At 41.2% G+C, this 15101-nt stretch overlaps 1 protein-coding gene across 1 annotated transcript in view; it reads left to right on the forward strand.

The window, feature by feature from the left end:
• The window catches only part of VAV3 (vav guanine nucleotide exchange factor 3), a 362653-nt gene extending 355788 nt beyond the window's left edge, over nt 1–6865 (forward strand). Inside the window, exons 26-27 of the mRNA XM_004481228.5 lie at nt 3833–3984; nt 4656–6865. Coding sequence (XP_004481285.1) covers nt 3833–3984; nt 4656–4697 — 194 coding nt within the window. The 3' untranslated portion in view covers nt 4698–6865. The remainder of the gene's footprint in view (nt 1–3832; nt 3985–4655) is intronic.
• The last annotated feature ends 8236 nt before the right edge of the window (nt 6866–15101 follow it).

Consider the following 15101-nt stretch of genomic DNA (forward strand, 5'->3'; position numbering starts at 1 on the left):
TCCCTAGAACTCCTTCCTGAAGAGGGTTTAACTTTGGAAGAATTCTGTGGCTCTCAAATCATGCAGTGACCTAAAAAGAGGAAGGATATACTAGTAGGTTATTTAGACTCATTCACAGTTGGCTAAGCCCACCTTCACCTCATCCTTGGGTATGGAAATCTTTTTGTATCAGTTAATATTAGGTTTACCTGCAAGTAACAGAAACTCCAAACCGTTGGTATCAAACAGACTACTAATTTATTTGTCTCTCACATAAAAACCTAGAATCAGTTAGTTCAAAGCATGGGGGGACATGAAAGGGAAAGAGAGATCTTCTCTGATCTCTACTCCATAAAATCCACACTGACCCAGGTTCCTTCAAGCTCATGCTCCACCATCTTAAGTAATGCCTGCCTTCTTGTGGCCCAAGGTGGTAGCTTGCACATTCCAGGTAACAGGATAGAATAAAGGGCCAAAAAGAAGGGCAAAGGCTGTATGCCAGCTGTCTTCTAAGGACAGGTCCCAGAAGCTGCCTTATAGTACTTTTGCTCATATCTCACTGGCCAGAACTTTATCATATAGCTATACTGACCTGCAAGGAAGTTGGGGAAATATAATCTTCCTTTTATGAAAGTATAGCCCAAACAAATAATCGATTCCATGTAAGAAGGAGGGATAAATATTGGAAGATAATATGGGGCTATGCCTTCCTTCACGCTTGTTATGGCCTGGGCTGGTGCTGTTTTATAGCTGCTTGCAAGGACCCTGGCAGGTGGTGTTTGCAGTCATGTGGCACTTAAGAGCATGGTACCTGGAGACACACTGCCTGCCTTTGGATCTAGATTTTCTCACATATAAAGTGAAGATAGTATTAGTACCTTCTTCTTAGAGTTGGTGTGATAATTAATGAAATATAGAATATAGAGCTTTAGATAAATGCAAAACATGGAACATGAATGTAACATCATGGAAACCTTTGATTAATGTTAGCTTTTATTACTAAAAGTGAAGTATTTTTGCGCATTCAAATCCATATAACTTTTTTCTATACCCTTATAATTTTGAAGATCTATTTATTTCTTTTTTCCAGATTTAAGATTTTGAGTGGTTTCCTCTTTTTTTTTTTTTCCTAGTTGTATATTCTCTATTAGAAATATGCTGGCATGTGCATGCTGGACTGGGGGATGAGGGTGGTTCCTAACTAAACGAATGAGTTATTTTCATGAATTTTCCATGGGCTCTGTATATTTCATTGACACTACCTTACAAGCTCTTATTTCTTTATATTAGTTTTAATGTGAAGCTTTCTTCATATTAAATATTTAGAGAATCCCCCTTTCCACTGATGTAACTAAGTAGAAATTATGCACTACCTTAGGAGAAGGCCATCCTGGGATGGGTGGGGTGTAAAGAAGGAAGATGGCATGGGTCTGCTCTATTTTCTTGTAAAGGGATAGACAGTTCTGAACTGCAGAATTAATGTCAATAAAAAAGTAAGAAAAAAAATACGTATTTGACTTGTTCTTCATTTGGAATTGGTGATAGGAGAGAAGTAGGTGAGAGTAAAGCTTGATATCCTAGTTTTGATGTGACAGTTTCCTTAGGAGAGTAGACTACAAAATAGCTGTTATAAGATGTTTTTGCCAATACTTAAATGTTCTTTTGCTTCTCTCTTTTTCTTCCTCTAAGCCCCTTCTTTGTTCTGTGGGTTTTCTTTTGTAACTCCTCCAGACTACAGCTTTGTTCCCCCTTCTACTCCTTTCTGGTCAGGTACTGCTTTACTGCTTTTATATGTCTTTTCAACTTGCTTCTGTTTGCAAATATTCCTACTTCTATGTATGGCTTCTCATGTAGATACATCACCTCACAGACGGTCCCTAGAACTTCATTTCCACCCTGCACTTTCTCCTCATAAAATCATATGATCATTGTTTGTCATGACATTTCACTCCTTTTTTTGTGTGAGTATGCTCTTGTTATAGATTTCAATTGGATATTTTATATTTTATCTTTTGAAGAGAGGCTGATGGAGGGATAGGGCTGGAAGTAAAATGAGAGGGTGTATCACACTGAAAAATCACTAGTTCTTTTGAGAAACAGAAATCTTAGTTGAGAAGAGCTAGTATTTATGTATTTCCATTAAGGAGGGCCAAATGCAAGCTTTGTCTCCAATATTAGAATAATATTTGGTACATAGTGCTTGTAAAGGATGAACGGCATCCTTCAGTGCCATAGTTCTTCAGTTGGTGCACAGGTATTTTGGTCTTGATTTTTGTCATTAGCCAGAGTTTAATGGTTGCTTATATGGCATTTAGGGAAGTGCATTATGGCTAGGTAACATATGTTTTCATACAGATTTTTAAGAATTAACCTCTAGGTCCCAAAGGAATTATGGAATTTAGAACCAGAAGGACCTTAAAAGTCACCTAATACAAATCTTTCATTTTATAGATGAGAAAAATGTGGCCCAGAGGGGTTAGAGACCTGTGCAAGGTCGTGTAGTTAAGTTGATGATTGGGTTTTTCCATCACAGGGGTGCTTTTATGTGCACCAACTGTAAGAGTAGTGGCCCAGTAATGGGACAGTTTTCAGTAAGAAAACTATTAAAGTCGTTTGTATCCTGTACTGTAAAATAAAATGACCTACTTTTACTCCCTTTACAGTTCTTAAATCTACAGTATTGGCTTCAAGTTTACCTTATGATCAACACCTGGGGACTGAAATGTGTCTGCCATGACATAGCCATGAGTAATAGGCCAGAGATCCCTGTCTTCACGTGTGTGGGCTCTAACAGGGCGATGCAGCTCATCACCACTGCTGCCTGGGCAGAGAGAACTGTTGGAAACACAGATGGATGGCATTTCCCATTTGTCTCTTTTTTCTTACACTTAAGTTCCTCTACCATTTAAGGTTTATAAAGTCCCACCAATCTCAGGTGAGTGATTCTCAGAATCACTGAACCTATAATTGAAAACACTTTATAAACCCCAAAGAGCAACAGGTAGTAAAGTTAGCATAAAATGTGTTATGGAGCACCAGAGACTAGCGAACATGTACGGTTTGACAGCGTTTTCCTCTCAGAACAGAGCAGGTAGGGGCTGGGAGTGAGTGAGCACCTCTCCTACTATAAAACAAAATGAAACAAAAACCTCTACATTTAGAATGTGAACATTCTGACATCTTTTTTTTTTTAGTAAAAAGGTTTTCTTTAAGACTATTTGTTGGAAAAAAGGAAAACATGTGAATGATATTTGTGTGTTCTTTCTGTAGAAAGACGAGTTTCTTCACATAAGTGAAAATACAATAGAGCAATATCTGTGTTTATCCCTAAGGCTTTTTAAGAAAAAAGCCTGGTTGGGGGTAAAGTGCCATTTAACTAAAGGTGTGACATGAACTTGACAGGAGACTTCCAGAGAAAATTTTGTTATTTGGGATTTACATTAGCTAAAAATGCAAAGCTTTTATCTCAGAGGATCTAGTTAGAAATAGGTTACTGTACCAATAGATTTACACTAATGTTACTTCAGATTGTACTTATTTCCTTAGATCACAACTTAGATATTATCCAGTAGTTTCACAAAAAAAACTGACATATTTTTGAAGTTCTCAGGAAGTGTGTGGAAACAGAAAAACAGAGCAATGGTTCTTTAAACACTGTGAAATGAACTTGACTAAAACCTGATTAAACTGAAACAGTCATCCCGCTGCTTTCCAGCTCCCCTGCCATCATCACTAGTCTGTAATGAAATCACAGCTGTGCATTTTGATAGCATCAGTGGCATTCATCTGATCAGGTTCATATGGTTGTTAACTGCCTACACATCAACTCTCATTCCCCATCATTTCTTCACAGTGTTGAGTCCAAGAGTGCTGGGCATTGCCATTGCCCGGTATGACTTCTGTGCGAGAGACATGCGAGAGTTGTCCTTGCTGAAAGGAGACGTGGTGAAGATTTACACAAAGATGAGTGCAAACGGCTGGTGGAGAGGAGAAGTGAATGGCAGGGTGAGTCCTCCCTCTCAAGGTGGGTTGTGCACAAGGAGGAAGGGGTCGGGGCAGCCGTTGGTATCCCCGGCAGTGCTGGTGGGAAGCTCCTCTGCCTCATGTGCAGCCTTCACCCCACAATCCCGTCTCCAGACAGCTGTCCCTTGCTGATAATAGGCACTCAGTAAAAATGTGTGAAGTGAATGGATAAATAACATTCACCCTGGGCAAGTCTGACGGCTTTCTTTGGGGAAAAGGGTTGAGGCATTACCAAGAAATTTCAGTCCTTTTTAGTCCCTCAGCCTTGGAGCCTAAACTTCATGTCTAGTTCAAAATATCTCTGAGAGCTGCTGATCTAAATTGGAAAGAATGGGCCATAGTACCTCTGTCTTCACATCCTGTTCTTTAGCAGAAATAGGAATCGTTATGGAGTAGATTCCTGTATTACATGGAATTTACATATTTATTTGTGTGCTAGCAGATTATAACACTGTCTCAGCTTGTTTTTCACTTCCATTTCTATCACTCCCTCTATCAGGCTTCTAGAGCAGTTAAACCAGTCGTCTTCACCTCTAATGGGCATTAAACCCTGGCATAATTGAAGCATTAGGAAAATGAAATGCTGTTTGTGGAATCCTTTGAAGAACCAGATGCAAAATCATGTTGCTATGTTGATTCCTTTTCTTTTTCAGGTGGGCTGGTTTCCATCCACGTATGTGGAAGAGGATGAATAAATTCCAAGCCAGCTTTGCGCTCTGCACCAGGCATTTCAGAGAAGGGATAAACAAGAACCTGCACAGCATTGTGAATTAACTGAAGTGTTTAAAAAGCTGCATTTCTGGCTGTTCAACATCCTCCCTCCTTTTCCCTCCAAAGTCTTAATGCTGGGATTTCTAAAGATGCTGATACTGACAGATTAATGGCTTGCCTGGAGCTGTGCAAGAAACAGCCTGCCAGTCCATCATTGTCAGGGACCAGGGCGAGCCAAAAGCTCCTCTTCCCCGGAAGAGTCCTGCAAGCACATTGGGTCCAGGTTTCTCTTTACTTCATGCAATCAGATACCATGATGCCAGCTACTAGTAAATGTTAAATGCATTTTTGCTCTCCTCCCACATCCCATTCACCAGAATTTTTGATGGCACAGAGAATCAGAAGCTTAATTTTGCTTTCCCAGCATGGAAAATATTAGAGTTCATCATTGGTCAGTTTATTGGAAAGGTCCAGCAGTACTTGTCTTAAACTGTCCAGCAAGGTGGCTCATTGCCTAGCACACACTTTAACCCCCAGTATTCCTTGTGGTAAATCAAAGAAGCAAATCCTCAGGTTTACTTCCTCAGTGATATATCCCAGAGGGGTTTTAATTATTCATTTGATTTCCTGAGTATATTTGCAAACTTTCTTTAGAGAAAGAAAAAAGCAGCACATCAAAGAGAGAATCTTTATAGTAAATTCCATGATTTCATAGGGTGATTTTGGAGATGTAGTAATTCACTTTATGAAATCATCTTGGCTTGGTATATTAAGGGTAGTTGCAAGTAAGCTGAGTCAGGTGGCATTGTTTACAAAAACAGATCAAGGGCTATACTTTATAAAAAGTCCTTTCATGGCAGCAATTTCTATTAACACATACCCTTTCTTTTCCTCCCCCAAAAGACCTGGGACAGATTTGCTGATTCCTACATTTTCCTGGAGCATTTACAGTAGCACAAACAATGAGGATTTTGGAAAGAAAGCACAGCTGGGTCTTTTATCCATTTCTGGGACAGAAGGAAGGTCGCCAGACTCTTCACGTTTTGTTCACTGAGGGCTTCTAGCCTCTCTCTGAGAGTCTTTCTACCTGCAGACCCTTTATGGGTGCATGCTAACTGGTGGGAAGATCCATTTCACAGTGCATTAATTTTCCCCAGCCTTCCCGCCCCCCTTTTTTTTTTAATGTGAAGAATCTAAATATGGGATCAAGATTCCCCAGTCAAGACAGTCGAGTTAAGATACTAACTTGGCCTTTTCCTGATTAAATATTTTCCATAGCAGAAGTCATGTTCTGACAGGATTAAGAAAGCACAGAAAAGAAAACATTAGAAGCATTAACTTGATAGAGCCAACTAGGATCCTTCAGTTCTGAACTTGTGAATTTTCTCTGAAACAAGGTTGGCTGGCCTGCCCTGTTCCCAGCCCCACCAAGGGCAGAACCTGATGTTCAGTGGACCCAGCTCTCCAGATCTTAGAGAACCCCATGGGCTAGGACTTCTCCTCTAGCATAGATTCAGGGTGTTTACCTCAGAATCATGTAAACTGTGATTGTGATTTAGAAAAATGATTATTTGCTAAAACCAGTTAAGTTTTTGTATATGTGTAAATGGTCACTAAAATGTATTTTATAAAATGTTCTGTACAGTAAAGTTATACCCTCAGGGTGGACTCTTCAAGTGGATTCTTTCCTATAAAGTCTTACCTGTGAATCTGTGTCTCGGGAATGTTTTGTCTGTTACTGTCAGCCAAATGTTGTTATGGTGAGGCAACGTCACGCAAACAGAGGCACTCCTGTGTACGGCATGGAGCGTGCATTGTTTAGTTGGCAAGTAGATCCCCCCCCTCTTAAAAATGGTGTTTGATCTCGCTGTTGCATTTCACAGACCTGGGGGTTTCCTAGCACAGGATATTAGAGCCCCTTTTCATGGTGACATCATCTTTGACTGTGTTTAATACTTTGTATTGGAAACTTTAAATGCTGCAAATTTATGTAGATTTCTAATACCAAAGACAGAAGTAAATGTTTTTTCCATATACTTTGTCTTGCCGATATGCAGCCCTTGTGTAATACAGTGAATCTGAGTGGTATTTCACTTTGTAATATTTTGTAAATATGTCAATACAATAAATAGTTGCCACTGCGTTCAATTGATTTCTTGAGAGTTGAAGAGTCTTTCCATTGGATGATTCCATAACTCAAATATGCCAACCAGGTAATAAGCATGGAAATGGAAGCACCGATTTTGGTCAAGTCTAACTCACGATTGCTGTATAACTTATGAGCAGTGAACTCTGAAATAAACTGAATAGTTGCACATAGCACATATTGACCTGATTACTATGTGCCACGCACACTGTTTTAAGCGTTTTAGGTGCACTAATTTACAACAGCCTCAAGAGGTGGAACCCCAGATTATCTGCATTTTTCAGATGAAGAAACTGAGGCACAGAGAGGTTGGAACTTGCCCGAAGTCCTACAGCCGGCAGTCAGAGCTGCAGCAATCTGGCTCCCAAGCCTCCACACCTATTCACTAGCCTTTCCTTTCACACTTAGTGCACTAGAGCAATTGAGGCAAAAGAGATGGGGTATGTTTCTAAGATATGTAGCTGAGAAGAAACTATTTGTTACTAAGTGGTATTTTACACCAATGAGGAGTAACACAGAATTCTGAAACATCCCCCTATCTCTACCTCCTCAGAGAAAACCCCAAACAGATACTGCTTAGAAAGATTGGTGTCAAAGATTGAACTCTTCTATTTTGATTCAACTTTTGCACCAGAAAATAATGACCATCAGCCAGAAACTCAGAAGCGTGCTTTCCTGGAAGCAGATGGACTCCTGGAGAGGGTGGAAGCATTCTGCCCACCGACCAAGAAAGGCCACTTCCTCAGGAGCAGTGCACGCTCGACGTCACCATCAGGTCCGTGCTCAGAATTATAAAATCCCCCAGATATTTTGTGTATGACACAATACCATGTGTTAGGCAGCCCTCTCTCCTTTTACTGGAGCAGTTGATTACATTTCTAAGTTTATCATTTCTGTTCTGCATGCTAAATTTTTTGTGAGTTTTAGACTGTTAAGAACTTGTATCCTCACCACTACTGCCAATCATGTTTTGTAACAGTGCTGAGACCCCCCCTTTATTTATTGTTAACATAAGAATATATCCTTTTAATATTCAAGTAATTTGTCTTAAATCAAAAAATTGAAGTACAACATGCTAGTGGCCAGTCTTTAGGAGTCATATTTTATTCTTCTTAATTTGACAACTGTGTAGAAGAGTGATAAAAGCATAGAGTCTATTATGGGTTGAATTGTCTCCAGAGTAACATGTTTAAATCCTAACTCCCTGTCTTGCAAATGTGGCCTTATTTGGAAATTGGGTCTTTGAAGATATTGTTAATTAAGATGAGCCAAATTGGGAAGCAGATGTGGCTCCAGCAACTGGGCTCCTGCCTACCACATTGGTGGTCCATTGTTCATTCCTGGTGTCTCATAAAGAAGACAGAAAACTGATGTGATGGGCAGACATGGTGAGCTGGCACAGCAAGATGATGCAACAAGAGACACAAGAAGAAAAACATAATGAGAGACTCAATAAAGCAGGGAGCATAGGTTCCTGGTGCCTTTTTTTTTTTTTTAAGATTTATTTTTTATTTCTCTCCCCTTCCCCCCGCCCCCCACGGTTGTCTGCTCTCTGTGTCGATTCGCTGTGTGTTCTTCTGTGACCCCTTCTATCCTTATCAGCAGCACTGGGAATCTGTGTTTCTTTTTATTGTTGTTGTTGTGTCATCTTGTTGTGTCAGCTCTCCGTGTGTGTGGTGCCATTGTTGGGCAGGCTGCATTTTCTTTCACGCTGGGCGTGGGGCACCTCCTTGTGGGGTACACTCCTTGCGGGAGGGGCTCCCCTATGCAGGGGACAACCTGCATGGCACGGCACTCCTTGTGCACATCAGCACTGCACATGGGCCTTCTCCACACGGGTCAAGGACGCCTGGGGTTTGAACCGTGGACCTCCCATGTGGTATTTGGATGCCCTATCTATTTGGCCAAGTCTGCTTCCTAAAGAAAATGAGCAAGACAGTGAGGTGATGTGGTGGGCAGGTACAGCAAGCTGTCGCAAGAAGATGGCACAATCTATTAGCCAAAGGGGTGCTGATACAAAATACTAAAAATGGGTTGGCTTTTATAAAGGGTATTTATTTGGGGTAGGAGCTTACAGATACCAGGCCATAAAGCATAAACTACTTCCCTCACCATAGTCTATTGCCATGTGTTGGGGCAAGATGGCTGCTGATGTCTGCCAGAATTCAGGCTTCCTGGGTTCCTCCCCGCAGCTTGCTTCTCTTGGGCTCAGTTCCTGTTATCTCTACAAGGCCTGCTGTAGACTATCAGGTGAACAGCTTGTTTCTCTTTGCAGGGCCTTTTTGCTTTCCTCACAACCAAGCTTCTCTGTGTGCTTACTTCTCAGGGCTCCAGCTCAAAAATTTCAGCATCAAAACTCCAACTCTGTCCTTTGCCATGTCTTTTATCTGTGAGTCCCCATCCACCAAGAGGTGAGGACTCAACACCCTCCTGATGTGGCCCTATCAAAGCCCTAATCATAACTAATCATGCCCAGGTACAGACCAGTTTACAAACATAATGCAATATCTATTTTTGGAATTCATGAACCATATCAAACTGTTACACACAAGAGGCACAAGAAGAAAAAACATAATGAGAGACACAACAAAGCAGGAAACAGAGGTGGCTCAAGTGAATGGATGCCTCCCTCCCACATCGGAGGCCCCAGGTTCAGTTCCTGGTGCTTCCTAAAGACACAGCACACAATTAGTGCAAACAATAAAGGGGTGGGAGAAATAAATATTTAAAAAAATAAAAGATAAGCCAAAGTGTATTAAGGTGGGCCCTAATCCAGTATTAATGGTGTCTTTATAAGAAGGGGAGAATTGGAAACACACAGAGGGGAGAATGCTATGCCATGACTAAGGCACAGAATGCCACTGGCAGCAGGCTACCACCAGGAGGCAGGAGAGAGGCATGGAACAGATTCTTCCCTGCAAGCTTCAGAGGAAGCACAGTCTGGCTGCCACCTCGATTTCAGATTTCTAGTCTCCAGAACCATAATGCAATAAATGTCTGTTGTCTTAAGCCACCCAGTTGTGGAACTTTGTTTCAGCAGCCCATGGAAACTAAGTCTGAAGACAGTTTGGGTTTATACCCCAGCCCTGTCACGTGTGGCCTAAGCCAGTGGATATTACAATAGCTCCTATGTTGTAAGATGGCTGTGAGACTAAATACATATAAAGTAGAATTGTGGCGGGCTTAGGGTGAGCCATTTTTGCTATCATCTTTGCTGTCATCATCAGAGGTATTTGCTGACAAATTCGGGTAGTTTCCATTTTAATCTCTGAATTCCTTTAGCATATCCAGATTCATGTACTGTGTTAAGGGGCAAAACTGCAGGTTGCAAATGAGATGGCCTCTCTAGGAAGGAAATTAAACCATTTGGTGACACAGGAAGAGTGGGACCAGTAACATCAGTCAGATCTGGGTTCAAACCCAACTTGGCCATTAACTTTTCTGGGCATCCCTTTCCTCTTTTGTAATAAGGGGATGATTAAAGGTATCTGAGAAGCTGTTGTGAAGAATAGACAAGGTAACATATGAAAAATACTCCCAGTGCCAAGCCTGGCACATCATAGATACTTAAGGAATGATGATCTCCTTCCCTTTATGAACTGTAAAATACTCAGGTGCCATATTATGGGTATAGGACCTTTATTTTGAATCCTGTTGAGGGTTAATGCTTTATTTCATACACATGGTTTAATTTTCAGCATTCAAATTACAGATGGAGTAAAAGGTGTATGTTCAGAAAGATTGATATGCAAACCTGCCAACAATCCCAGAAGTTGAATTTAACAGCTGCACATTATTTTAACAAGGAAAATGGAATTTTCACCCAGCTCATAATCATTTAGCCTTGGACCATTAGTCACTTCATTTTTCACTGCAAATAGTTTTCTGGAATTGGTTGGATCCTGATTAGAAATGTTAGGCACCCATGTCTGGCAGACTTTGGGAGTCCCTTATTGTTAGGAAAGCGCTAATCCCAGAAAGGGGGTCAAAAGGAATCTTCTCCCTAGATAAGTTCCACTGATTAGACTGAATGGTGAGAAATAATGACTGACAACAAACAAAAAACTATTTTAAACACTCTAGACTGGCTCTGCCCTGGGAATAACAGCTAGATCCAGAATTTCTAGGCACGGTGCATTCAGCAAAAGTGACTACAAATCATGAACCAACTTGCAGCTAGATGGAGAAAGGCCTCAAATGCAGAAAAAATACAGATGGCTCACAAACATCCCCTCATGCCCTGCCCTCTAAAGGAGTCTGGGGTCATGTTGTCAGTCCTGAGTAGGGGAGAAAGTGAACTCCAAAATGGCCCTGCGTTCAGTCCACCACTTACTGGAAGAATCTTGGCCCTTCTCACCAGCAGGTGATCTTGGGCACCTCTCCCAGCCCCTACGTTTTCATATCTAATAATGAAGGGACTGCATTGGTTGATCTCTCTGCTATTTCCCTCTCATCTCCATAGTTTTAGGAAATTCTGTTCTTCTTCCTGGTTCAGAATAAAGAAATTCAAAGATTACATCAAAATGGAAGCATTTTAAAGTATGCTGGCCCCAGCTGTGAAAGTCAAATATCTGTGCAGGTGAACTCACAATTGATCATTTGCATGACCATTTCATGCTGTAAGTTGCTTGAGTTCAGCTCTGTGGGTCTGCCTTAGACACTTCAGGACCCTAACTCCTAGTACCAACTTGGCACGCACCCTAAGTCAAGGAATATTTGTGGCGTGAATGAGTCCCCAGCACTTCTGCGTGGGTGCCCTTTGGACACTCACACTAGACTCTCTGGCTGACCAGCTAAACGTGCTTTGACTTGAAACATTGGGAGTTCTGTGTGGATGTCTGTAACTGGAGCTCAGAAATAGCAGCTACTTGTGGTAGCCCTGGAAATTGGCCAGTTCTTGGCTGGTGCCATGATGCCGCCTCCGCATCTGAATCAATTGCCTGGGAACGTGTGTGCCGCTGGACTTCATCCCAGCACCGCCGCCCCGGCACTGCACTTCAGTTGCTGCTGCTGCCTGCCCCTGGGTGGCGGAATTGCCCATGATCTCTGATGAGGAGATATTTTCCTTCTGCACAGATCTTAGAGGCAGGTAAGGCATCCTTATTCTCTTTCCAATTTAGAAAGGAGGACACCAAGGATTGGCGAGAGATGATCGGATTTGACTAAGGTCACACAGATTGAAAAGACTGGCAAAATAAAGACTCAAAGCCAGGGGTCTGACTCCAAGGAATGCTCTCTACATTCATCTATGATATAGCAGTGTCACAGGAACAGCTGATTTTCCAGAATTATCACCACAATTCCCAAGGCCTTTCTTCTGAGAATTGCTCTGGGAAGCCACTGCCTACCCCGTGAACAGCTGTTGGGATCCAAGGTCAGGTGGAAAGGTGGCTGAGCCCCAGTCCTTGTCCTGATTGCTGTCAGCATGTATTGACGAGTTTGAAATGCATCAATGTGTCAATAAACTGAGTAATGATCCTGGAGTCTGATTGGTCTGCTGAGATTTTCTAGGGGAATAGCCTCTCCTCAGAAAGGGAGAGCTATTTTGTGCCATGATAGCTCATGGTCTTCTCCTCTTATCATTGTAGATGCTCTTTTTTTGTGCTCATATGTGCCAGGCAGTATGCTAGGCAGTTTATCTAGTATCTCATTTAATCCTCCCAAGAATCCCTCAGAGTGATGTCATAGTCTCTTTTTTTATGATTATGTTTTTTATTGTTTTGTTATATTTTATTTTAATTTTAAAAAAAGATATTTAGATTACATAAATGTTACATGAAAATATAAGGGAGTCCCATATGCCCCACTCCCTACACCTCCCACATTTTCCCACATTAACAACATCCTTCATTAGTGTGGTACATTTGTTACAATTGATGAAAATATTTTGGAGCATTACCACTAAGCACGGATCTTTTAATTATGAAAACTCAGGTCCTGATTAATGAACTCTTCTACACTGAGATGTATTTTTAAAACCTGTTTTGCTATTCCATCTAATACTGTATATCCTTGGACAAATGGCTTCAGTTAAAATGGAGTTACAATAGCACTTTAATTCAGAGGGTTTGGGAAGGATCAAATGAGATAATATGTATAGAAGAGCCCCTGGCACAGAGTAGACATTGAGTGAATGAGAGCTTTTTGAATTGCATTTGAGCCAAGATTTAAAAATATACATACAAAAATAAAATGCTACAAATTTTAAAAGTTAACTCAAAAGATGAAAAAAAGTCCTTGTGTGTATGTGTGTGTGTTAGCCTTTAGGGGAGGAGCATCTTGAGTAAACTTTTCACTTAATAATGCTTTTAAAAGGATATTTTAGGAACAGACACTGTCAGAGCGTGGTGTATTAATTATCTCTTGTTATGTAACAAGTTACTTCAAAAATTAGCAGCTGAAGATGACAACCATTTGTTTTTCACTTTTTCACAGTTTCTGCGGGTCAGGAATAATCTGGGTGGATAATCTGGGTGGCTCCAGCTCAGGTTGTCCCATGAGGCTTCAATCACAGTGACAGTCAGGCTGAGTCGTCTCAAGGGCCGGTGGGGGAGCATCTGCCTGCCAGCTCATTCTCTCATTCTCAGGGGCCTCTCAGCATGGCTGGCAGCTAGCCAGTTTCTCTCAGAATGAGCCTTCTCAGATAGTGTGAGAAGGCAAGAGCACTAAAGAAAAAAGCCACAGTCTTTTTATAACTTAACATCAGAAGTGCCATCCCATCACTTCTGCTCTAGCCTATTTCTTAGAAGCGAGTCCCTAAATCCAGTCTGCACTGAAGCACTGAATTCCTGGAGGGAAAGCTTTTTGGGGTCCATCAGAGAGGCTCTCTACCCCAGATAAATAACTTGAAAGGTCATAGAAACAAGTAAGAGGCTCATCTGAAACGCATGCATTGTTTCAGAAAAAGGAGGAATTTCGTTGAATCTAAAATTAAGATCTTTGTAAAAAAACAAATTTCCTGCTGGTTCTTCAAATCAATATTTACTGAACACTAACTCTGTGCCAGGCTGTGCTGGGGGTAAACAGTTGAATAAGAGAGTGTTGTTTCCCTAGGCAAAATCGTTTCCTTTGTATTTTCTCATTTTGGAAATGCCATTTCTGTGCCTCAAAGTGTTTGAAAGAAAGAGAGAAAAAGAAAAAGTTTTCAGATATGTAAAAAGAGGGCTCAGAGAAAATGGAAGCAGTAACCAGGCATACCCTGAAGGTAGCTATTGAAAATCTAGAAAGTCCCTAAATATCTGGCAAGTCATTTGCTCGTTCATTTGTTCAGTGACTACTCATTGAGCTTCTTCTATGCACTCTACCCTTCTGGACTTTGACACAACAATGAACCTGATACAATTTCTACACTTGAGGAGCTTATGTGCTTGCAGATGGTAACAAACAATAAACAAATAGATCTATAATGTCAGGTAGTGATGAGTGTTATTGAGGGAGAAAAAAAATAAGGTGAGATAAGGTGGAGAGAGTGATGTTTTAGATAGGGTGGTCAAGGAAGCCTTTTATGAGTAAATTATTTTTGAGCAGAAACCTCATTAAAGTGGGAGAGGAAAAAAATTTATGACAATTTCAATGCTTGGTGTTTGAAGAACAGCAAGAGGCCAGAATGTATGGAGATGTGAGAAGAGAGAAGGAATTGGAGAGAATGTCAGAGACTTCCTGAGGGCCAGATCGGGTATGTCTTTAGGCCTGGTAAGGAGGTAATGAGGGCCAGTGGAAGGTTTTAAGAGGGGACATCTGATTCACCTTTCAAAAGGCTCACACTAGGCAGTGAGGACTGAGATGGAAGGAGACTGTACAGCCAACGGTGTCTGCCACTCTTCCATTATAGCCTCCTTCCTAAAGCCTCAGATTAGGAGAGAATGTCCTTAAAAATATAAATTCTTCCAAAGAGATTAGTGAGGAGAAGATGCAGCACAGAAACAGCAAAGAGTGACAAAGGGCGGCCTCATCTATCCACGATGTGTCACAGGTCCATCCTGCTCGGGCTGGAAGGCCATGCTTTGGCAAAAATGAAAGTAGTTGCCTGTGGAAACAACTGCTTCCACCCATGGATTTGTCGGATTCTTAGGTCATCAGGCCCAAATGAATGACTCTTTTTTTATCTTTTTCTCACCCTATGTGTCAGGATTACAGGTTTTCTCTCCCAGGAGAGGAAAGCTCCTGGATGCTTTTGTGTGGGTGAGATAATTAGGAAGAAGCAATCTATTTAAATGAATTAATGAAATGCTCCAAAATTCTG

The sequence above is a fragment of the Dasypus novemcinctus genome, chromosome 9 (assembly GCF_030445035.2).
Source record: "Dasypus novemcinctus isolate mDasNov1 chromosome 9, mDasNov1.1.hap2, whole genome shotgun sequence".
Lineage (NCBI taxonomy): Eukaryota > Metazoa > Chordata > Mammalia > Cingulata > Dasypodidae > Dasypus > Dasypus novemcinctus.